Consider the following 24,892-nt stretch of genomic DNA (forward strand, 5'->3'; position numbering starts at 1 on the left):
ATATTACACCAACTTTTATCAGATATCTTTAAATGATTCCGAACCATGTTGCAAACACGTAGCGAAGACCTCAAGCCTTTTGCAACACGTGGAGCATGGACCACTTGAAACTACTCCTCAAGCCCTCAGTTTCCTGCTCGCTGGCCCACTGCAATAACCCTTGCCCTATATTTTAATATGGAATTCAGTGTATTTGACACAACCCTGGAATGTCCAGTGTATACAGATTTAGGAACTGGGAGATCTGTGAGGAATGAAGTTCAGGACAGCTGGATAAGGAAGATCTGGAGCTGTAAGCACACAGGAAGAGCTGAAGTCCATTTTGGGTTTCTGCAGCCTGTGCTCAGCTAAGGCTCATGGTAACAGGGACAATGCGTAACCCCTAAATCCCTTCTTCTCTGGGAAAGGAGCAGAAGTGATATCATTTTTATGCAGGAACAGACAGTAAATTACCCAGGTTCTATATGGCAGATGTTACAGGGCTGGCATGTGGCTCTGTCTAGCTTTGCAGCAAGAAAACCAAAACCAAGGAGCTACTTTGGCTCATCACTTCACACCCGGATCCTTGCCCTCTGATCATCCACATGTAATGAAAAGCCCATCTGCGGTTCTGGAAACAGCCAGGCACCTCTTACTCCCTTTGGGCAAGCTGTTCCAAGGCTGGTTCTCTCCACTTTACCCAGGTCACCAACCCAGACCATGCAGCTAATGCACCCTCACATACCTCCACCCGCACCAGTATACACCCTCAATGCCATGCTGAAAAATACCACTCTGAACCATGGTAGGGATCTCAACTTATTTCAAGTACTTTGAATAGAAAAAATATGATCATGGGTGAGGGTGACGGTAACACTGCTAAGACAAAAACTGAGACCTAAGGAAGGCTGGAGCCAAAGGTAACACCACGGCCAGGAGAAGTCTGCTCTTCAGGGGCCACCCAAGCAAATGTAAGCCTTCTAGTATTGCTTGGTGGGAGAGCCTGAAGCAGATACCTCGAGTCATTTGCTATTTAATTTCGTTGTTTCCAAAGGTGCTAGGGTGACAAGTAACCATATGCTTTTTTCTCCCCCCAAATGTCAACTCTGAATCTTCATTCTGGTACTAGAATGCTGCTCTGGGGACAGTCTGGCTTGTTCAGCCTCACTAGGAACCAAGACCCATGGTCAAACTCTTTCTTTGTTGTTTCTCAGCCCATCCCAGGGGCTGTCACTGAAAAGAAACAGGGATACGCGAGGGAAACATCTGGCCAGGCCGCCCATCAGTATCAGTACTATTGATGATGTATGAGCCAGAGCAAAGTCCGGCTCACACACCCAGAGTCGTGCCAGCTCAGCAGGACTAAAACACAAAAAGAAAAATAAGAAATAAAAAAGAAACCTTTATTTTGTCAAGCAGCAGCCACTCCAGCAATCATTACAGTTTTGGAGAGCAGTTTTGATGAGTAGAGAGGTACTGTTCTTACAGTCTTTTTCTACGTAAAATCATAACACAGAACCTGGATTTGAGCTCCTTGGCATCTATGCAGTAAGGCAACATGGTACTGCTCCCCTACCCGCTGCCTCTTGCAGAGGGATAAAAACCTGATTTAGCGCTGCTTCTGTTCCAAGGAGGCAAAGTATTTCATTCTTTATGTTTTTGCTTAGAAGAAATAATGGGAAACACCATCCCTAGGGAAGATTCTTTTTTCTATATTTTTCCATTCCCCCCCCCCGACATCACCTAAAAGAGCACTTTCAGCCTCAGATCCAAGAGGGGTCTTTTCACATAGGGTATCTTTTTACACCCCCTGCGAGCCTTGTTGTCTGCAGGAATCACCCTAAGCCAGCCCCTGGGTTAAGGTGGTGCTGAGAAGGGAGCAGGGCCTCCCGGGAGCCCTCTGACATCGTGCCACGGGGTTTCAAAGAATGGTGGCCTTTCACAGGCTGCCAGCAAGAGCATCAGCAGCCAGCTGACTTTTTCTGCTGGGTCAGCAGATCAGAACTGGGACACGATGGTCTAAACCTCCTGTTTTACGATAACTCTGAGTAACGCAGCTCTGACATACCCGGCAGTGAGTTTTGCACTAGGCTTTTCAGAATTGGCACACCAAACTTCACCCCTGGCAAGAAAACAGGACAAAAAAGAATGCTGCCCCCACCTAAGGCCGAACACTCTTCAACACCAGTTAGCAAAATCTTTTTTATCTGTTTAGGTGACAACACTGTAAAATCACAGAAAAGGGCATTTTAGCCAACAAATGCATCAAAAGGGAAGATATTCACCCACTTCTCCACACCTTTTTCTTTTTAAACCCAATGTTTCTAAACTGGCTCACTTTGCATTTAGATAGGGATTTATTTTTTTAAAATCATGAGATCCAAGCCCACATGGCCCCAAGGCTACCAGGACTAGGGTACGCGGCCACATCAACCCCCAGGGAGCAAGGACATGACATCTCCCGGAACCAAGCCTGGCATGACAGCCCCACTGGGAAGGGTGAGGAGTCCCCACTCCTGGCCAGCCGGAGCAGCCCAATCCCCAGGCAAGGCTTGGCCTGACCTCTTTTTTGCTGGAAGCCATTCCCCCTCCGAGGGCTGTGCTGCAGCATCCATCCCATGGTCCTCATGACACCTCCACGGTAAGGAGATGGCCTTGACTCTCTGGGTTGGAAAACCAAGTGGCAGATTCTCAGCTGGTGCAAATCAGCATAGCTTCACTAGAGGCCAAGGAGCTATCCCAATTCACCCCAAATGAAAGTCTGGCGCAGAGAGGTGAAGAGATGCATTGCTGCCACTCCACGGGTTGACAGCAGCTCTGGGCACGGAGGGTGGGCATCCCGGCTTCCTGGTCTGACAGTACTGCTGACGTGGCTGGAAATCACATGCGGCGTTGTCTCTCTTCAATCAGCCGAGCAATGCAGAGGATTGGTCCTCAGAGCCAGCGAGAGGTTTTCCATTCCCCTCAGTAGCTAAAATTCACTGTTTTCTCTTCGCAGCTGTGCCACCCAGTTACATCTGCAGTGGGTGACAGGCAGGTCTGATCTTTGCAGACACAGGGGACCTGGGTGAGACCCTTTAGCTATGGCATGAAAGCCAAGCAAAACCATGACAGTCCTCACAAGGCATGGGAGCAGTTCCCCAGACTTTCACCAGAAAAACCTCCCACATGCCAATGAGGGGCTTGTGTTGGTAGGAGCGGGGCCCTGGTTTTACCCTTCATCAGAAAGCGTAGTGAGGCGAGCTGCAGAAAAGCCACAGGCAATGCAGACTTAGCTAGCCAGAGCAGGCGCCTCAGCTGGAGACCTTCCCTGCAGCCATCAGATCAGACACGGCGCCCGTACCAGGTACATTTCCATAGCTTATAATGTAGCTTAACAATTGCATTGGAGATGAAGGAAAAGGCACAGTGTACAGGAAAAAAATATATCCCAAAATGATACCCTTTTATTTGTAAAGCTCTGATGAAACAGCTTTCCAAATGACATCCCACTTAAAAACCAATGGAAACCAACCTAACTATGCGTCCATCACACTATACAGATTGCATCCTACATTTTCAAGATGCCTAAATATCTTATGGAGTATTTACATATGTGTCAGTTAGGTAGTAAAGTTTCATTGTGATTTGTTTCTTTCCAGCATGTACTTATTCAATGGCAAAAAAACCCCAGGGATGCATTTGCATTTTTGTACAATACTTCCGAGCAAACGGCTAGGGCAATTTTCCTGAGAGAAGGCTTGTTCTTTGAAACTCTTGCTTTAACAACTGGAAATACAGGAAGTGGATGGGTTTTTGTTGCTCTAAAAAGCCTAAGGATGCCTAGTTAAGTTTTTCTTTTAAATTATTTACGTACCATTAAGTTAAAATGTTTACATTCATTCATTCATATAAAAACCATTGTTAAATCTTATGTAAATGATTTAACACTGATTGCTGCAACGCAAATTGCACTTCTTTAAAAAAATTATTGTATATATGGAAGAAAAATATCTGATTGCTACCCTGTTTACAAATTTTGACTGACTCTATACAGTTCAGCCAGGAAATACGAACTTTCATAAACCTCAGTCACAGCGTACTTTAAAAGTTATATTGCAGTCTGCAAAGTGAGTAAATATTTTAAACCAAAAAAAAAACACCCCAAAAACCAAAAAACCAAAATCTTCTTAACAAGCTGGACCTTGTGAGACTTGTACCAAACACTGTGATTTCTTCCAGGGGCGTAGCTGGGCTCTGAAGAGCAGAGCAAGGCACGCTGGAGACGGAGGGCGCAGGAGGAGAGGAGCAATGGGGCGAAGACATCAAATGTTTGGTGCGAGACGTCTGCGCCGACTCAAGCAGTACACTCTTCTGACACTCGTTAAAAAGTATCTTGCCATCTCTAGTAATTAAAGCCTTTGGTACTCCCTCCCCGACACTGACGACTTCCACCAAATTCTCGGGGGAGAAGGTGATGAGAGAGCAAAAACAACTATACAATCAGAAAGGCAGCGCTACTGGACAAGTTGAGGATGCATTTGTGGAATCTATCAATAGGTCTAGGTTTATCTCTTCTTTTTTTTTTCCTTTTTCTTTTTTTCTTTCTTTTTTTTTTTTTTTTTTGAAGAGCGTAAGGCTGCATTAGCTATCCCCGGTGGGCATTTGCTTTCTCTGTGTTTTTCTTGCATATATGAGGAACTGGATGCTTCGGCAGAGCCTCTCTCAAAGGCTGAAAAACACCTCTGCCACCAAGGCACGAAAACAATTTCGGAGGAATGGTCTTTGCCAGCACTCTCTCTGCCACTGCAACTGCTCTGCAGAAGAAACCGTGCGCGGACGTCTGGGGGCTGCCGCGCAGCGCCAGGATCCAGCTTCCCTCATGCCGAGTCACGCCAGAGCCAGGGCACACCAGGGATCCTGTCTCACAGACGCCGTCACTTCGGCCGTGGAGGTCAGGCTGACTCCTGTGTACAGCGCATCTTGACCCGAATACTTAAGGTTGCTGCTTTCGGGACTGGTGCTATCTCCTGGGCCTGACATCACCGATGAGCTCGCCTGGAGTGGGGGGAAGAGCAAAGAGAGATTTTGTTGAGCGGGTGAGCTTTGCATACATCAAGGGGCAGGCTGGATCACAGCGGGCTCGGTGTTTGCCCTCTGCTCACCCCTCTGCCTCAGAATCCTGAAACTGAAAAACACCTCTCAGGGTCAGACCGCTTCTTCTCCCCTTTGTTAAACAGTGACTTTGCTACACTGGCAAGGTCTGACATGGTGACAGCCCTCCTTGGAGAACAGCACATGGTTATCTTCACAGCAAGGTGGGAAAGAAAGAGCATGACGTACAGAACCTTGATGAAGAAGGTAACGTGCATGTGTCCCGCTGCCCCCTACTGAAGGGACACAGATGGCCAACAGCAACAATGTGACCTGGGAGTGATGGCACCTATAGTTTTGCTTCCACAGTGGGAGAAGCCCAATACATTCCAATTGTCCAGCAGCGGGGGCAGAGCACCTCCTGGAAATCAGCCTTCTTTGGCTCCCTTAGACCTTGACATGCCTAAAATCATTCCTCACCCTTCAAAACGCTAGCCACAACCACTTCATCCCTCTAAGACTGGCCGCTAAAGGAGATGCTCCTTTCATCTCAAGTGGAGAAACACTATGCCTTTGAACCACGAGCCTTTTTTTTCCGCCACCTACACTCACAAGACAACGTGCAGAGGAGCCCTGGTAGGCACGAAGATGAACCCTTGAACTGCACTGAAACCCGCCCATTTATTTTAACAGAGAAATGGAGAGTTACAAAGACAAAGAAACAATCATTTTTTCCATGAGGCTGAGCAGATCCGCTACAGAGGAAAAATTCACAGTGCCAGACAGAGAAGGGGCAACAATTTCACCTGATAAAGGAAATGTTTAAGAGCTGACTTCATACAAAATTAACTCTCGGATATGTCAGTTTTAAAACCTTAATTTACTTGTTAATGGATAGTCTTCGGACGAGATTCCTTAAAAAGAAGAAAAAAAAAAAAAAACTATGCTAAACTGTGACTGCAGAAGCTTCCTGCCTGCTGTTTAAGTGAAAAGTATACATATTTAATCATTTTACAAGAGTAGAGCTCTTGGCTTTCCTGGAGCCATGCCAAGCTAGCAGTCCTGACACAGGAAAAGCAAGGCTTCATTTATCCAAAGGCAATTTCCAAACAGTGCTGTGCAGGGTTCTTGTTGCTGTGCTCAAGCCACCTCACCTTCTGAAAGAGGTACTCATTGCCAGCGATCACTTTTGTCTGAAATAACCTGGGCTCCAATATTTTCTTTAGCTTTTATTAAAATGGTTGATAGCTGCTATTCTTCCATCCAGTCATCAATCACCATGCTGCTCTGTCAGTCGCTACCCAGAAATGCAGAGATGGAAGGGACAACTGCTTGTCCCCCCAAACCAGCCAAAATAGCTCTAATCCTAAGAAATCTGTTTTATCGCTCTCTCAAATAGACCATTGCCAATCAGTGGCAATGAATTTCCGTATCCTCTTTCCTTATGACTACGCTCAGAGAATTCAACGAGGCAGATTTCATGCTAACCTTTGGGTCCGTTTTTGGTCTTGCATCAGCCTAGTTATTCAAAAAGGCTTCTTTTATTTCTAAGACATCAAATAGACTCCCATTACCACAAAAGACGTCATTTTTAACAGCTTGAGTCTCCCTGCAGTGGAAGAAGTGTTTAGAGTTTAGCAGTGTTTGCTCAACCTGAGCTAAAAACACAGAGTGCTGTTCTGAAAAGTTCCTGTTTGACCATATTTGCCACTGTTGTTCCAGCAGGCAAATATCTTATCATTGCCTGTTTCTTCCGGGCTTGGAAAGTGTAATTCACCCTTTTCCTGATTCAGCCCTACAAAGGTGGGGCGCAGGGACCTGCAGTTCCCATGTGGGGTTATCAGCTACCCCTCCCTTGGGCACCCCAGAAGGGAGGACGTGGAGCCACGTCCTGTTTGAAGACTGCCCATCCCTGCCTGACCAAGGCTGGATCCTGGCTCCATTGAGCTGGGGTGGGCCGGACCTGGGCAGGACCGCTGGGCCTGGAAACCCCACCCTGGTAATGTCATGACAAATCCAGGCAGCTCGGGCAGCTCCCAAAGTGAAACATGGAAAACAAACTTTAGCTCATGAAAAGGATGTGGCTGAATCACAGCTCTGCTCCTGAGCTTGCCTACCGCTGCTCTTACTTCTCCAACTCTAAGAGATGAAAGATTATAGAGGCTACAGTTAGTTATTAGAGGACATTTGTCAGCTGGAATAAATGAGCTGAACAATGCTGCCGAAGTCAACCAGCTCTTCAAATTCACAACAGCTGGCTCTATCAATGAAAAGGTAATGGATATAATTTTATTGCTGAAATGTGATAATAGGAGAGATAATCAACTGAAGCTCAGCTTCCTGAGGAAAAAAAAGATTTTTGGGAAGAGCTTGCCTCCCAAACAAACAGAGGAAGTTTGCATTTGTATCTGTAAAGGTGGTTTAAGGATCCTTGCTTTTTACCCAAACCAGCAGGAGCTGGTCATGGGGCAGCCCCCAGGCAGGGAGGATCAGAGGTGGCCTTTCTGAAGAAGTCCTGCCCACGATGCTCAGAGAGAGATCTCAGCCAGAGCCACAGAGAGGTTTAGACACCTACATCCTACCCAAACCTGCCAGCAGCACCCCAGAGCTAAATTCACTCCCACTAAACCTGTCCCAGATCAAAACCAGGCTGCTCAGCCTGTGTGGCCAGCACTTGGGGAACAGCACCGGCATCTCTGCCTGAAGGACTCCTGCTTTCTTCCACCCACTCCTTCCTGCACCGTCTGCCCACCGTGGGGAGCCAGGAGAGGGAAGGGACACACCCCCCTCCCCAGTCTCCCCCCACACCTCCGTAGCCAAGAGGCAAAAGCTCTGGGCAAGGAGTTGTGCTAATAGCTGGAGGGGGTGGCGAGCGGCCTTGATCTAGACCTTTGCTCCGTCAGATAGACCTTTGCTCCATCCACCTCACAGGTTCAATATGCTCTGTGAATTTTGGACGTTACGCTAGGTCTGTAGTAGGCTGAGTCTCAGCTGATACTCTCTTCCTCTTTGGTTAGCATAGTTCAGTTTTGCTGCGTTTAAATGCTAAAAGTAGTCAGCTGAAATACTCTCGCAAAAACTTCTTTCGCGTATAAAGCTTTGTGGCAAATTAAGTCTTTAATTTTCCAGCCTCACCCTCCCTGCAATAACTGCCATCCCCACGAGGTCCCAATACTGTCACTCCTTGGTTTCTGAAGAGCAAGTCTTGGCACTGCAAAACCACAGCTTTTTTTTTCTGATTTAGTGGCCTTCTTACTACGCAAAGTTGTCATTTCTTGCTAGTCCAGTTGATCCTTTTTTTTATATTGCAGATGTGTAAGTTTACATATCTTCTAATCTCTCCTTTGTATTATAACAACATAAATCTGAGGTTAATAATTCATTAATTTCCTAAGGGAGGCAACTTCCAGCATGGCTTGAGAAAGATGATGACCCCTCTGCTGTCGAGGGTTGTACGGCTAATTGGCTTTATTGTTTTGGCAATAAGACAGAACCAAGCAAAATGTATGTGTCCGTATGCATGTAGACATTTTGGGTAGAACCAAAAATATGTTTTTTCCTTGGTTTTCCCTGCTGAAGCAAAAAAATGGATTGCCTCATTCAGCTTGATAAAAAATGAAATGCTTTCATTTGGATACATATACACAGAACAAAGAAAATGAATGACTGATTTTATGAAACGGAGTGTGGAGAAGAAAGCAGCATCCTATTTTGTCCAGGAGTGAGGAATAATGCAGAAGAAGTAGGAGATGAAGAGAAGATTTAAACTGGAGTATCAGATCTCCCAGCGTAATGCCCTGCCTACCAGACTATCTGGTATTTTAGGTTGCCATGTTCCTCATGCTTCCTGTTGATCTTATTCCACCTGGTTTAGATAAATATTTACTCATACCAGGACTGAGGCACTGTGTTCCCATTTTCCAGGTGAAAGTCCTAACCACCATGCTGGTGAGTCTTTCTCACGGAAACTCTGTCCCAATGGCTAAGAAATCATTCTATACCAACAGAAATCTTATCATCAGATAGTCTGAAGGACCCTCGGCCATTCAACTTTCCAATATCCAGGTGGTTAAGAGATTTTTTTAGAGAGGTCGAGTATCTGGGTTTGTCCAGACTCTGGGAGATACTGTACAGAGGCTGATTCCCTGTTGCCTCATGAATGTCCTACCAATATGCTGCCTAAAAAGGAACGAAGAACAACACCTCTAAGCACCTCACAAACCCTCTGCTGAAAACAAAAGAAAGCAAATCCAGGAGAAGCTATTCAGTGAATTCAGCCCAGGTTGTCAGGCATTTTGGCGACAGTTAGAACTGTATTTTCCTGCTAGCTTACCACCTGCCAAGGCCATTTCAGTCAGCTCTCACAGTTTCCAGCCCACGACACTGAAGAGCCAGTCCTGAACCACTTCTCAAGGTAAACCTCCAAGGAAAGTAAGCGCTAGTTTTACCTGCACAACAACTGTCCTAAATTATTCAATGGGGTGTGATTACTGTCCTTCTGAGAAAGCTCTAAACTGGAGGCAAACGGCGCAGCAGAATCTTCTAGAAGAAGAGCTCCCCTGGTGCTGCTGAGCCTTTACTGACATCAGCTCTGGCTCATGGAGCCTCCATGTCCTGCCATAAAAAGCAGATTTTACAGCAGTTTTCATATTGCCTTTTATCCTAATAAGGGAATAAAGGCCTTCTGGTAATCACACCAGTTGGAGCCCCTGCGTGGAAATGGATGGGTGTGTGCTACAGACCCTTCGTTTAGTAAATTATTCTGTGCAGCTTTTCTCTGTACAGTTTCAGCTGCATCAAAGGGAGACCAGGTATAGATGCAGATGCAGGCTGTCTGAAACCTTCAAATCTTCTTTTTATGGGGATGTAAGGCAACTTCATATATCATGCAGCTGGACATTTTCCATATTAGTAACACAGGACACCCAGTACTTATACCGCTTAGGAAAACAGAAATAGGCCTAAATCCTAGATCCAGATGTGAATTTGGCAAATAGCCCCTTTACAATGGGACAACGAAGCATCTCTGATCCAAACACTTCTACATTTTGGGAAGTTTGAAATCAACTTTGCACCCACAGCAATTCATTAATCATATATTTTAAATGTTTAAACTTCAGCTAGAACATAAAATCAACATTTAAGGTTCTTGCTAATTTGTCTCAAAATTGGCATCATCTAAGATTCCCCTTCATGAAACAGATAGTTTCAAAGACATTTCCAAGAGTAATTGCCGCCCTTCTCTTCTTCTGCCCTGCCCTCTTTATTTTACTTTAAAAGAGATAAAGAAAGGTAGGGCAAAAAGTGAATATTACTGACGTGAATTCTGCTGAGTTTCATTTCCATTAGATTTCTACATAACCAGGAACTCTTTTGGCAGCCTCCCACAAAAGTCATAATAAATTGCTTTTGTACCAGTAGAGGAATTAATTTTCTCTGTTTCATTTAGCAACAACATTGCTGTGAATTTCAGACAACAGTTTCTAAAACGTCATTGGATTTCTCTGACTAATGTCAATTTGGCATTTTTCCCCTCCTCACAGAACAAGGGCTGGAGAAGTGAAAACAGAGCAAAACAAAAACAAGTTGCCATGCCGGCTGTGTAACGCGTGGGGAATGAGCCAGGTTCGCTCTTCCAGCAGGTGCCTGTGTTTCGGCAACGTCACCAGCGCCGCTGGCAGGAATTGACGCTGATCTTGTTAAAGTGGTCGGAGATTACAGAGCCTGGATTCATCCATCTGAGGGTTTTTTCTCTCCTGACATGGCCTGGAGAAATTTATTCTCCTTGTGCAAAGGCATTGCCTGTTCTAAGAACAAACACAAACCTTCGGGCTATCGACGGGTCAACTCAAATGAAAAAAAAATCAATGAAACCAGAAGTCCAGGAGAATATCTTTGCTTCAGCATGCGATCAGATTGTTACAGGCTGCCTTGGTCTAAAATGCTGACATCCCTTAACTCCCAGCAACTTGTGACTGAATGGCCTGGATGAGTGCTTAGCTTCTCCCACGGGATTTAGGCCCACCAGCAATGGTCTCACGTCCTTCGTAAGCTGGCAGTCATGTCCCTAGGTGATGTCTGGGGCAACAGGAGCAAATCTTAACAGCCACCGCTTTCTACTTTCAACCTCCAGTCTCTCTGGCCTCATCCCATTGAAGTGCTGCTGCCTGGGCAAAAGCAGGAGCCCAAGGGAAGTGTGTGGCCATACCCACAACATGTCCTGTCAACAACCCCCCTGCAAATCCCATCCCCATTTATGTACATTTGGGGCTGGGGTGCAGGGGTAGGAGATCGCTAGCCCTTCAGGCAGGGTAGTGGGGAGCCAGGGGGATGCCCGTATGTCTGGTGGCTGTGGCAGCCTCCCTGCCTCAACGCTTTTCACAGCCTCTCTCCGTCGCTTCCTTTCGTTGAAATTTTTCACAAGAGGTAATTTGCAAGTGCTTTGCATGTGCAGGGTACGTATGATCAACTCAGGGTGGGGAAAAGGCTGTGTGGATGTTACCGTGCTGCCTACTGGATACAAGGGGGCAAATTTCCCCAGCCCTCATGTAGCGGTCCTCTACCAGCCTGATCTACTACGGAAAAATCGGGGAGAACTGAAGTCCTGGCTCTGGGGGATGCTGTCGTGTAATTAAAATCATCCTCGGGGTTGCTGGGAGTTGCTTTCAGTTGCTAACAGCTCTCAGCTAGCCTTTTGGCTCATGAACCATGCCCCCACCCCGCTCTCCTCTGGTACCCACACAACTCCTCCTAGAAAAATTATATTACAAATGGTACTTTTCAAATTATAATATAAAGATTATTAAGAACAGGTTTGATATGCTCTCCTAGGGAAACGGCTACAGAAAGGAAGGCAGGCTTTAGCCAGCCAAGAAAGCAACAGCACAGGGGAAACGGGATCTCGTCCACACAGACTGTCCCTGCCCAAGCAGCAATGTGGCCGCGCTGCCTGCAGCCTACGCCACTGCCTCGACCTCAGCTGGGACTGGGCTTCTCATGCTGCCCGTTACACAAATCTCACGACGTTCCTCAGGACTGGTAGTCCTGCTGAAGGCAATGTAAGGAAAATTTAAGGAAAATTTGGCTGCATTTTTTCGTTTGCAAAGATTAGAGGAGAGCCTAAAACGGTGCATAGTAGTTCACTGGGGGGAGCCTGAAACACAGCAACGGTTCACTTCTTGGTTAGTGTTTCTCCTTTTTTGATGTGATCTGTTTATTTTATTGGACTGACAGGATTTTCTCATGTCAAAGACAAGCCCTTTTAGTAATATCCTTGTCTGGCAGCATCCAAATCCAAAACCCAGTCCCTCTGAAACTGGGTGGCCCTGTCAGTCCACGAACAATCGCATTTGCTAAAATGTTTTTTTTCCTCCCCTTGTACAATGAAACTTTGTACGTCAGGAATTGAACTATTGAGAGGAATTTGGATGTGGGAACACCGAGACATATTGAAAAATAGTTATGATAAACAATGTCTTCTTTTTATTAATAAAGGAGTAGAGAAAGCCACATTAGGAAAGCTCTTCAAAGAGACGATGTGACAGATTAAAGCATACAGAAGGCCCAAGGAATGAGTGTGGATACGGAAATATATAGCCAAGGGGTTACAAATTAATCTACACTAAGCTTTGCAACTAGTAGTATTTGTTATCACACATGCCAACTGGGTGAAGAAAGGAAGTTTGAAACGGTTTGAGTACGTGACGTAAAATAAGGATCAAAACTGAAGCAGTGGATGATCAGCGCTCCTCTGGTGCTCCTCTGGAGCTCGGTGCTGCCAGATGCTGAGCATCTGGCCCCCGACGAGCCCTCTGCGAGGAGAGGGCTGATCCCCTACGCGCTGCAGTCAGTGGGGCACACCAGCCTGGTTTCAGCTGGGTCTGGATCGGGGCTTAAGTGCACACCATAGTTCGGAAAAAAAAAAAAAAGCCTTTGTGTTTCCCTTCATACAGCAGGATAACATTCTACTGGGCTTTACCTGTCATTTGGGATAATGCGTCAAAATGCATGTAAAATATATGTAAAATATATAAAACAGCTTTTGGAAAACGTGAGAGCAGCAGTGCCTTGAATTATGAATTCTTACCAGAGCATTTCAGAAAAAAAAGGGGTACATACACAATTGTTGCTTGAAAGGATCAATTGGGCATGACTTACTGTCTTTGCTCCAGAAGAAAAGCTTTGAAATGGAAGAATCTGAACATTTCCAAACAAATTGTCTGGGGTTCAGCTGTGGTGAACATAATCATAAAAATTATATAGATCTTAATTAAGAGGTTTGTAAAGTACTTCAGCTTGTCGTTCTGTTTACAGCTATAGGTAATATCCTCCGAAAATCTTGTTCCAGTATCAGCTAACAAAACTGGAAAGTTTGTTTAGATTATTGTTCTGCTAGATAAGATAAAAGCTGTGATAACATTGCACAGTGATCAGCCTGCTTACAGATACGGACACCGGCTTACGGCTTACCCCGGAGGCTGCAGTCTGTGTGCTGGGAGAAGTGGTTTTGCTGCAGTCATCCGAGTTAGTAGAAGACGTGGATGTTGGAGTCATAGGAACCGCAGTAGTACTGTTACCTGAAAGATTTGGAACTGATATTAAAAACAAATATTTTCCAGCCAGGGGAAATAAAAAAAATTCTTGCAGCTCAACTGTCTTATCTTTTTATATTTACCAGAGCATGCCTTTGACTTATTTATGTTCTTAGGTTTTCGCTTCCTGGTCTGAATTCCTTCTTTTTTCATAGCCAGAGGTCGGGGAACCTGAAAAAAAAAAAATTTCCGCACCGGTCACAGAATTATAGAAGTGATTTAATATCAAAAATCAAAATACACTACAAGATCAAACGGTGATGTTGAAAATGACTGTATAGCAAGTCAATTTTTCCTACGTCACAGTACTGATTCTGAAAACCTTTGCATTTTATTTGGGCAAAGAAATGGCTTGTTTCAAGGGGGTTTTTAGCTGAATAAATACAGCAGGGTAACTTTTTTCTTGATGTGAACCAAACAGTTTTTCCGACACCTCAGTCAGTCCAGAGTTAAACAGCACACTTTTAGGGAAAACCAGCATCATTTGGCCATAGGTCATATGAAATTAAATTGGATGGGGTGTATCTGATCCCTGATTCACTCTTCCAGTCAGTTAGGAATTATCTTCAGTGGCTGATTCTGGAAAGCAAGCATGCATATGAGGGGAAAAAATGCTCCTGTTCCTGTGGACCAGCTACGCAAACCAGATCATTGACGATAAGTGTCTTAGGACAGAAGCTTTAGGACACAGTCAGCTTAGTATTTGTTCTTATGAGCAGTTCTGCCTGTGATGCAGATTTATAGTATCCAAATTTGTATTTATAGGGAAAATGTGCTCAAAAATCAGCTTTATGTTCTGTGTCATCACAGTGATAATCATTATACAGAAAACATTGGCTTAAAATACATTTTAACTTAATGATAACATGAGTTTGGAGAAAGACAATTCAGGCATATGCTTACGATCATGTTTAAACTTGTGATATAATTTACTTTTTTTCCTGAGGACTAGACCAAGTCCCGATCACTCCTAATGCCCTCACTCTTCAAACACTTGTGCTCGACCGAAGCTTAATCCGCAGGGGCACAGCAGTCTCCAAGCCTCACCCAAAACATACTCCGTCACATTCAGGATAGAGCTGTTTTCTTCCTCTATTATTGCCTAGCAAAGGCTGGAAGGACACTTTAGGTTTTGCTGTCATAGCTATGTCTGTCCATGAAAAACTGTCTTATTAAAGGTCTAAGGGTTTTTTTTCCCACTGAAGAGCTGGTTTAAATTCCGGTGGCAAAAAGATCTCTGTCACTCATCCAGAGGTGGTTTCTTTGTACAAATGTGTTGGGAGAGCTACAATGGCAAACACGTAACTTGTCAAAGGCATTACTGGTTAAAACAGCATAACCATTTTCTAATGCCACAGATTTTTTGATCATTTTATCCATTTTTTTGGTCAGTTTTTAACTCTGCACTCCAAACCACAAGCTGAGACAATTTGCACCAACAGAAACTCTGCCCCAGCTTGAGGAAGCCCGATGCCACCCCCCGAAGCCACCGGGCACCTGCTGGCGGGATGACCGCCCCTTCCCCAAAGGAGCATCCCAGCCGTGGGGGCATCTCCGTGGGCGAAGAGCCCGCTTACCCCGTGGAGCTTCATGTAGAGCCCGCAGGCGTTGCAGACAGGCTCGCCCTCGGCGTTCCTTCGCCACAGGGTGGTGGTCGTGGTGTGGCAGTTGGCACAGGACAAGCCCAGCCGCCGCGACGAGGGCTGGAGGCAAGCAAAGGCAAACACGGGCGTAAGCAGATGGGCAGCAGCAAGTGATTTATGTCTTTACAGTTTGTAAAAAGTACTTCAGCATGCAGCGGGGACTGTATGAGGTTTTTTAATAGAATCTACCAGGGACATCCCAGAATTAAAACGAGATTAAACTCATTTTAAGGACTGGAAAGCTGACGTGAAGAGGTACTGCGTGTCCGCAACTGCGAGCAGTTGCGGCAGAGGCAAAAATTCACATTTTGGGAGCTGCTGACACGGGGACCTCTGTTCAGACCACCAGACACTGGCTCTTCCTCCGGCAGGACAGCTAGGAAACCCCTCCACTACAGCTCCATCCAGCCAAGTAGAAGGCATATGGCTCCTGTGCCACCTCCCCAGCCAGCCCAACACCCTGTTCCCCATGCGCTGGGCGAAGAGGCAGCTCTGAACCTGCCACCGATACTCCCGAGTCATGAGAAAAACCAGCCGCTTTAATCACCTTCCCTCCGCAGCACCGTGGCTGGGGAAAGCAAACTTTACCGGGCGCCGCACAACTCGTACAACAGTGGCATCTTTCTAAAAAGATTTTTTTATCTTTGCCCATTTTATCCTTGTGCAAAATAAAAGACGCCTTGGGAGCGTGTTTTACAGAACAGAGCTTCCCCTCGGCCAGCAGAAAAGCTGGTGGGTGACAACAAGGTCCCCACTGCAAACAAGCCATTTATGACACTCTTCCGTGGAGTTTGGAGCCAAGATGAAGCAACCTTGTATCAGAAATAACCGTACAACCCAGAGCTTTATGGCTGCAGGCTGTATATCATAAGTGAAGGCAGTCCTCATAAACATGTGAAATGAAGGTGAATGGGTTATAAAAGTCCCTGTAACAAGTGATCTCTTTTACGTTCATCACAAGCAAAGAATTCCAGCTACACCATAAATCTAGCCTTTTTCAAAGTATCGCATTGTCAAAAACAATATAAAAAAATCTGTGCCTAGCTCTGTGTCTGGCAGCTGAACAAGTTTACATGGAGCAGTCAGTTTTAGAGGATTGCATTAATCTTATTCTGACTGTAAAGGACCCATAACCGAAATTACTAACTTAAGGGTACAATGCCCTTCCTCTTGAATCATTTACTGCTGGGTTGTTAGACGTAACTCGGTCACCTTTGATACCGCAGAGCTGCCTGCCACTTGGGAAACCGATAAAAATGTTTTGAAAATGAAGAATATTCCAGAGTGATAACTGAGTTTCTTGAATTTTATCTGAGTTTCTTTAGGAGTAGGCTGTCATTTTACACTGCAGCTCCGAAAGAACTCCAGATTAAATACAAATTTTTTAACTTTGAATCACTAATCCATTATTAATTGCACAGAAAAAAAGAACACAGCCAAGTGTAATATAGGCAGAATTACATGCGTATACTTTTTAATTTTAAAAATCCAGCTCTCGTGAAAGCAGAATTTTTTATCTTGTTTTTAAATACGTATGCACACAGCATCCAAATTGTGCCCCTCAATTCAATATAAGTTTTACACCGATTGGGTAAAAAAAAGCTGGTCTTAACACATATGATTCGTTTTCTTTCTTTGCAAGTGAAATGCTGTCAGACATTTCACTCCAGTACATCTTTCTTCTGTATGCAGCCTGGTATAAATCTTCATATATTTTATTTCAATACCTTTTGCTCATTCCCACATCTCAACAAACGGTGAGGGGGGGCTGGCATATTTTGAAGCTAAAATGACTTTTCTGCTGCAGGAATTTTATCAGAAACTTTGGGGCAATCTAAACATGTTTAGCATTTTTAAAACATTTTCCCTTCTCACCTACATATTTTTGACTGTATGAACACCCAGTCACGACTGATTTATAGTTATGGCCAGGGTACTCGGTAGGGATTGTTACACAGAGCTATTTCAGAGTTATTTCGCTAAGGTGTCAGGCTGAAACCGGGCTGCAGCTCAACTCTGGTTTAGTCTCCTCACCCCCACCCCTCCTTCAAAAAAAGAAAAAAAAAAAAGAAAAAAAAAAAAAAAAAGAAACGCAGAAATACCAGAGCCGGGTATCAGCTACTGGAAATCTGCGTTGGAACAGGGTGCCGTGGCCAGCTGAGCTCTGACGCTTCAGACAAGCGGCAGATCTGGCCCGTCTGCTGCATTTGTCCCCGGTAACGGGATAACACCTCATGTCCTGAAATTTAGTGGATGGCCAGCTAGAAAAAGCGGGCAGCCGGCGGTAATTAACCTCTGGCTGAAAGTTAAATTAACTCTTTGGCTTAAATAAAGGTCTTTAAGCAGAGGTGGGGTTGGTTCCTGAGCGCTTACGGTCTGTTCTGCGTTTGGTTTTTATTTACCCCTGCCCCGCAAAGGCATTAAATTCAAACGGTTGTGAAATAAAGAACAGGACGTGTTTTAAGGCTAGGAAAACAGGCATGGAGGGAAGCAGCTGGCGTGATTGAAAGGGGCTTGAAAGGCTGATGGGTTTGATACACTGTCTCCATACACAAGCGTCCAAACATCAGCTTGGATTATGCCGGCGTGATTTATTGCGGCTCGCTCAGTAACAGCCATTACTGAAGAGCGTATTCTTTCTCTCTGCTGACCTCCACCCAGATTTGCTAAACATAATGTACAGTTCCCGCTTGTTAAATTTTCTCCTTGCCTATTCAGTGCCAGCCCGAGTTATAAACAGGGGTTCTGTTTTGTACTATTTATTTCTCCCCCCCTGGTTTTAGGAGTATATTTTTAGAAAAATTGCTGCTCATTTCTTAGGAGTAAAACAAAACAAAGGCTATTATCATTGTTTAAACAATTGGTTTTCTTTGAATTATATACAAAACTTGCTTACATTCCCAAGGATCGAGCTCTCAGCAAACAAAGCAGGTCTGGAGAAATTCCTAGCCCTCTGAACAAACACTTTCCAACCTTGATTTTTTTTTTTTTTCTAACTTTCTGTTGGAAACATCCAACACGAACAGCACGAATTTCTTCTAAGCTGCCAATGCCCCTCACCGACCGGGGTCCATCAACTCAAAAAGCCAGGCAGGCCGTGCCTGGTGTGGGGCTGACGAGGGGCAGAGAGCGGTTTGTCCAACGCGGGGCCCGGAGGTGGGCCCGAAGCAGCTCCCAGAGGGCTGCCAGCCCCCTCGCCCGCTCCATGACCGCTTTGGCCTGCGAACCTGGTCAGGAGCCCCACTTTGGTTCCTCAACATGGGGCGATCACCGGGCTAACACCGCACTCCCCCACCCTCGCTTTCCCCTGGCAAGGGCTGGCTGGGGGTCCCTCTGGACGCAGCTCCTCTTGCCCCCCCCTCCTCCCCTCCGTCCCCACTCACCACTCTCTTCTGGGGCTTGATGAGGGGCCGGCTGAGGCCGTTCATTTTGGTGTAGAGCCCGCAGGCGTTGCACAGGTAGTTGCCGGTGCCGTCCCTCCTCCACAGCGGGGTCTGGATGGAGCCGCAGTTGACGCACTCCCGGCTCTCGGACAGGTCCTCCAGCAGCTCTGCGGGGCAGGGGCAGAGGGGGGGAGGCGGTGGGGGGGGAGCGGCGGGCTCGGAGCCCCCCGGAGCCCCGGGCGAGCACGCAACCGGCGCTGCTCAGCCCTCGGAAAAGCAATTCCCCGGCCGCCGTGCCGGCCGTGCGGTCATTTTTTGACAAAATCCTCCTTTTTGTTGTTGTTGAAATTTCTTTAACGGCACCAGGGCAACCTCGGCTTCACTTCACAAACCGGAGCGCAGCCCGGTGCTGCCTGGGACGGGCCGGGGGGCACCGGGCAGGCGGAGCGGCGACCCCCGGCAGCCCCGATCCCAAACCACGTCGGGATCTGGCCCTCGGGAAAGCCGGCGGGAGCGGGCTCCGCTGGAGGGGCGAACCCCCGGGGTGCGCTCGGCTTCTAAGGGGGGCCGGGGGTGGCTCGGTGCCCGCCAGAACAGCCCGCTTCCAGCGCCCGCCCTGGGTACGGGGAGCGGTTCCCCCAAATATTCCCACCAGTCAAGGCTGGGCAAGGGTTTTTCTTTTACCCCGACTCTCATTTTAAATGCCACGCAACTAGTAACCACTTCAGATTTCGGGAGCGCGCTCGGGACTGCGGTGTGCCACGGCAGCGGCGGGGAGCGACCACCGCGCCTCGGCCGGCCCGACAGATCCCGGCTGGTCGGTAGGAAGCGGAGGAAACCGGAAAATACGCGATATTCTGCCTCCTGCCCCCACAGCTAACGAGCACTGGGGGGAAAAAAGGCTCTCAATGCACGGCAAAAAAATAAAGAGGACCCGCCTATAAAAGCAAACACCTTCACCCCCGCGAATCCTTCTGTTCTCGTTAGGGCTCACCTTTCCGTATGTGGGGGGGAGTGGGGGGAATAAATGTGGATTTTGCATCTACCGCGCCACGTTGTGCAGAAATAATAAAAGGAGGTGTTCGGATTTCGACAGCAGCTTTCGAGCCGAGGCTAGGAAAGTCCGTTTCAGACTCCTAGCTTCGTCACTGATTTTTTTGCGCTCGCTCCATCCCCTCCGCTACCTGCCTTAATTCATCGTTTGGGTTATTCTTTTACGTTTCACGCAGCAGCTTCGCGCTGTAAAGCGAAAGGGAGCTGGTAAGCGTCAGGCAGCTGTGGGGAGAGGGGCTGCCGCGGCACGGCGGGCACCCAGCTGAGACACAAACGGCCTCCCGGCCCGCACCCACCCACCCACCCACCCAAAGGCACTGCTCTCCTCCCTTCCCCTGCAAATCATCAGGCGCGGAACAGGAACGGGCACACGGCAGAGCCCGGAGAGCAGGGCTCGGCTCACGCCGTCAGGCTGTGGCGCTTAGCACATCTCTGAGATTTATTAATCTTTGCGCTTAAAGCGCCACTGAAGACTGTAGTCGGGAAAACGCTTCAGGCTTCAAGGGCGCTGGAAGTTAAACGGTTATATGCCTCAGCTATTCACTTTATAACATTACGGTTGCGCCTGCAGAAAGAAATTCTGCCGCGATAATTTTTCTCCAGCACTTTAAAATATTTTTTCCGCTTAGTGCACGAGAAATATGTTTATCTCCAAGGAAAGCAAAATAAAGTTTTAATTTTAGATATTGTTTTGGTAACTCTGCAAGTAACGTTTTCAAAAGCTATATCAAACTGTCTGACGTTCAGCTGCAAGAGCGTATTGTGGCTACGATTTTCCTGACCGCTGTCGCGATTATCTGAGACGGAAGCACGCGTGGCTTCGCCTTCGCTGCCGCGTTTTGTCCTGCGGGAGCACAAAACTCGCGTGGCCCGGGATCCCCGGGCCGCTAAGCCGCCCGTTACAACGCGATGCGGCCCCCCCGGCGCCCACCCTTCCTCCTCGCCGGCCGCGGAATCCCCGTCCCTCCGGTTCCCAGCGCTGGGTGCCGGAGGCACCGTCTGGGCAAACGCGGGCTGCCCGCCCTGCCCGCCGGGGAGCGGCTCCAGGGACCCCGGGGAGGGCGAGGGACCCCCGGGGGCAGGGGAAGACGCCGTGCCCCTGCCCGGCTGCCCCCCCCGCCGCCGGCGCCCCGCTCCTTCCCGCCTATGCCCCTTATCCCCCGCACCTCTCCTCTCCCTTCCCTCAGATTCCCCAAACCCACCTTTCACCCCCCCCCAAAAAAAAAAACAACTGTGTTTTTTCCTCTCCGTCGCCTAGTTTTACACCGAAACTTTTGGAAACGGAGTTATAAACCTCAACTTTCGTGTCGCCTCTAGACGCGGCTGCTCGGCTTTGCTCTGCCCTTCTCCTGCCACCGCTACAACGCAGTCTTCCCACCACCACAACCGAGTCCTCTTCCCTCCGTCGTGTGAGTAAACACCGAGTGGGTGGCTTAAAATGCCTAAATCTACCGGGTGTCACCGAGAGACAGGAGGAGGGAGCACCGTGTACACCCTGGCGGAAAGAGGGAAAGCCATCGAGCAGTTTTCTGCAGCGCTGCACTGACAGAGAACATCGCCGTGTGTATAAAACACACCTACCTGGCGGGTGGTTTGTGATTAAAGCAGACGCTGATCAAATGCGTGTGTGCGCGTGTGTATACATAAATATATATAAATAGCCATAAATATGTATAAATATACACACATACCCAGACACGCACCTCTCCATACGTCTGAATTTATATATACATACATACATTCTAAAGCTGAAGAGACTGCAATAATCGTTAATCTTCCTACGTCTGACTAAACCATCGCAGCTCAGCCTCCCCTTCTACAACTAATTTAATGACACCGAGAATTTCCTAAACTTCAAAAAAAAAAAAAAAAAAAAAAACACCAAACAAAAAACACCAAAAACGAAAACACCACGACGGGACACCTCGGAAGCGAAAGTAAAATCCCATAAGAAAGTGCCATATTTTGACGGCAGTTTACAAATGGAGTTTCTCGTTCCTACGCGGGGTTTCGCTTTGCTGCTTTTCTCGTTTAACGAAGCAGCGAGGCGGTTTGTAGCTGAAATAATCCAAAACGGGTAAAGCGACCCGCTGCAGCTCTCCCCTGGGCCACAAGACAGGTTACTTGGCGGTGAATTTGTCACCGTTTCGCGGCCGGATTACTGCTTTTGGAGGTAGCAGAAATGCGGGGATTTGGGAAACTTAAAAGCGGGGTTTACACCGGGACATTCGTTTCGGGAACGGCGGGTGCGCAAACCCGACGGCCGCACTCCGAGCAAGCAACGCCGCTTTTTTCGAGGGGGGGTGTTGTTCCCACCCCCCCCCCAACCCAGCCGCCTCCGTTCCTGAAAAGCCGCGGTCCCGGGCCCCGCCGTCCTGCCACCGGCACCGGAGCCGCCCCGTACAGCGACCCCCCGGCTCTCCCAGCCCACCCTGCCCTCACCTCCTCGCCTGCCCCGGGTCCTACCTGCGCTGGGCGCCCGGACGGGGATGGGGGCGGCCCGGCCCTGGAGGCAGTGCAGCATGGAGTTCTCGAAGGTGGCCGTGGGCCAGGCGGGGGTCAGCTGCGGCCCGACGTAGGAGGTGTAGTGCCCCGGGTAGGAGCCGTTGAGCGGCCGGGCCAGGGGGCTGTACTGGTCCCTGGCGCCCAGGCTGTTGGCGTAGGCGCCGGGCTCCCGGGAGGCCCCGTTGGCCACCGGCGGGCTGGGGGAGTAGGGGAAGCGGCCCGACGGGTGGGAGCCGCCGCCGGCGCCGTACGAGGGGCTCTCGGCCGCCGGCTGGGACCAGACGGCGTGGCCCCCGCCGGGGTGGCTGGGCTGGGCCGCCCCGCTGCCCTGCAGGTAGGGCAGCGTGGGCAGCATGGAGCCCACGCGGGTTGTAGGGACGTAGACGGGCGAGCTGGGCGCGGAGTGCATGAAGCCGCCCGAAGATCCGTCGTAGGGCGCGGGGCCCTGGGCGGCCGAGATGGCCAGGGTCTGGTACATCTCCTCGGGCTGCTCGGCGCCGAGGGCGGCCGGCTTGGAGCCGCGGCTGGACCAGATCAGCTTGCTGGTTTGGTCTAAATCCGCGAAGAGCAGGATGTCCTCCCAGCTGGGCAGGCCCGAGGGGTGGGGGGCCCCGAAGTGCACGTAGGGGGCGAGCAGGGACCGGCCCTCGGCGGCGGGGGGCGGCGGCGGGGCCGGCCGGTGGCTGCCGTCGGGCTCCGGCACCGGAGTCTTGGAGGAGCCGCGCTCGGCCCGGGAGCCGCCGGAGGAGGAGGAGGAGGAAGAGGAGGAGGAAGGCGGCGAAGGAGGAGACGGGCCGGGCTCCCTGGTCGCGAAGGGGCAGGAGGAACCGCCGGCGTCCGCAGCGCACCGCTTCACCGCGCACCAGCCTTCAGCCACGGCCATCCAGGTCCCCTTCTAGCTGCCGGGTGTGGAGGGGAAAGGGGGGGCGGGAGGAGGAGGAGGGGAGGGGAGGGGGGGTCCGCAGGGCAGGGCGGGGAAGGACGACACAAAAGAGGGGGGCGGGGGTGGGGGGTGGGGAGAAACAATAATAACAAAGTTAGCAAACGGGACAGCCCGTCTCCCTCCCTTAATGAGATTCATCAGGGCTTATCGGGACCCTCCGAACGCTTTAATCAGTCAATGTCGCCCCGGCGCTGCCGTCCCTTGCCCCGGCCGAGTGGGATCAGGCAGCCAGGGTCAGCAAGGGGCGACCGGCTGCGGGCCCCGGCCCCGCTCCATCCGCACCCCGGGCTGCGGGGCTGGACACGAAGGTGGGCGGGAGGACGCGGGGGGGAAGCGGGCCGCTTTTCCCGGTCTGTGCCAAAGCCCCTTCCTTGGCTCCGCTGCTGCCGTTGTTACTATTTCAATGAATGAGTCATCCGACTCGGTTCCACCGAGAAAACAATTAGCAAGGCGATCCCGTGAAGGTTACTTCTCCCGAGAGCGACGTTAGCTTTTTCCGCGCATCGCCTCGCTCGTTTGCTGGTTTCCAGCCCAAGGTCACGGAAAGGGGAGGAGGGGAGAAAGGCGGCCGGGAGACGCGCACGGGCCGGGGCCGGGGGCTGCGCCCGCCGCGGGGGACGGTGCCAGCCCCGGGCCCGAGCACCCTTTTTGGGGAACGGCACCCATCCCGCAGCCAGCCGCGGCGCCGGGGCCGCCGCGGAGACCGGTCGCATCCCGGAGCCGGCCGGCCAGAGAGCCCCCGGTGCCCAGGCTCCGGGAGCAGGGGCAGAAAGCGAAAGGGGTCGCAGAGAAGCGACAGCAAAAGCGAAGCGGGCGGCGAGGCCCCCCCGCTCTCAGCCCGCCTCGGGGCTCCCCAGATACCCGCAGGCACACCGACGCGGAACCCACACGCAGCCCCCTCGCAGGCAGGCACCGAACGCGTCTCTCCCTCCTGCGAGATAACCGGGAGATAAGGCTCCGGCAGATAAGGGCTCCAGGCACCGGCGTCGGATGTTTGCCCCCCCCCCTTCCCCGGGCTCCCCCCAGCCAGGCGCGGCCGCGGGGGGAGAAGCGGGAGAGCCGGGGAGAAAACCGGAAAATGGTGGCGAGGAGGACGGGAAGGGGGGAGTATGGAGACGGAGAAGCGAGGGGCCAAACCTGCTGGCGGTGCCCCGCATGGGGCCGGGGCGCGGGACCGCGGCGGGCGGTGAATCCGGAGCGGCGGGGGCGAGCGGCAGCGGCGGAGTCCGGCGGCTGCGGCCGGCGGGGGATGTATAAGAAGGAGAGAGGAGGCGCCTCTCGCAGCCCTGCCGAGAAACTGCAGGCTGCCGGCCCTGATTGGGCTCGGCCGGCCCTCGGCAAACACATCGGGCTCCGCCGGGGTGCCGGGCCCCGGGGGCGGGCACCTCGGGCGGAAGGGACCGACCCCCCCCCTCGGGGAGCGGGGCAGAGCGAGGGGGCTCGCCCGCCTCGGTTTTCTTATTCTTTCTTTTTTTTTTCGTACCCAGCAACAGCACATACTCCCCCCCCCCCAGTATCTCCTTTAGGGTGAATATCCACCTTTTATAAGGCTTTTCCCCCCGCGATGTGTGCCTGGCTCTCGCTGTAAGCAACCGGGTGAACACCCCGCTCAAATCCCCTTTTTATCCCTCGTTAAAATCAGAGCTACCCGAGGGGAAAAAAAATGTGGCTCCTCCCTGAGCTGTCCCGACCGTCAGGTGAAGCCAAAGCGCTCTGTAGGAC

The 24,892-nt window shown here is 49.8% G+C and overlaps 1 protein-coding gene across 4 annotated transcripts; it reads right to left on the reverse strand.

The window, feature by feature from the left end:
- Positions 1–1,361: 1,361 nt before the first annotated feature.
- On the reverse strand, positions 1,362–24,866 carry GATA6 (GATA binding protein 6). Of its 4 annotated transcripts, none has more exons than XM_075416336.1 (8): positions 24,819–24,866; positions 24,308–24,403; positions 22,189–23,126; positions 18,670–18,836; positions 15,221–15,346; positions 13,727–13,814; positions 13,522–13,643; positions 1,362–5,016 (listed from the first exon to the last, which is right to left on the reverse strand). In XM_075416336.1, exons 3-8 carry the CDS (start codon positions 23,108–23,110, stop codon positions 4,849–4,851), a joined length of 1,593 nt encoding a protein of 530 aa, XP_075272451.1. In that variant the 5' UTR covers positions 23,111–23,126; positions 24,308–24,403; positions 24,819–24,866; the 3' UTR covers positions 1,362–4,848. The 4 variants fall into 4 exon arrangements, with proteins under 4 accessions (XP_075272451.1, XP_075272453.1, XP_075272450.1 ...); XM_075416338.1 differs by having other exon boundaries at positions 22,189–23,122; positions 24,819–24,860; XM_075416335.1 differs by lacking the exon at positions 24,819–24,866 and having other exon boundaries at positions 24,308–24,447.
- Positions 24,867–24,892: the final 26 nt, after the last annotated feature.

The sequence above is a fragment of the Opisthocomus hoazin genome, chromosome 3, assembly GCF_030867145.1.
Source record: "Opisthocomus hoazin isolate bOpiHoa1 chromosome 3, bOpiHoa1.hap1, whole genome shotgun sequence".
NCBI classification, from domain to species: Eukaryota; Metazoa; Chordata; class Aves; order Opisthocomiformes; family Opisthocomidae; genus Opisthocomus; species Opisthocomus hoazin.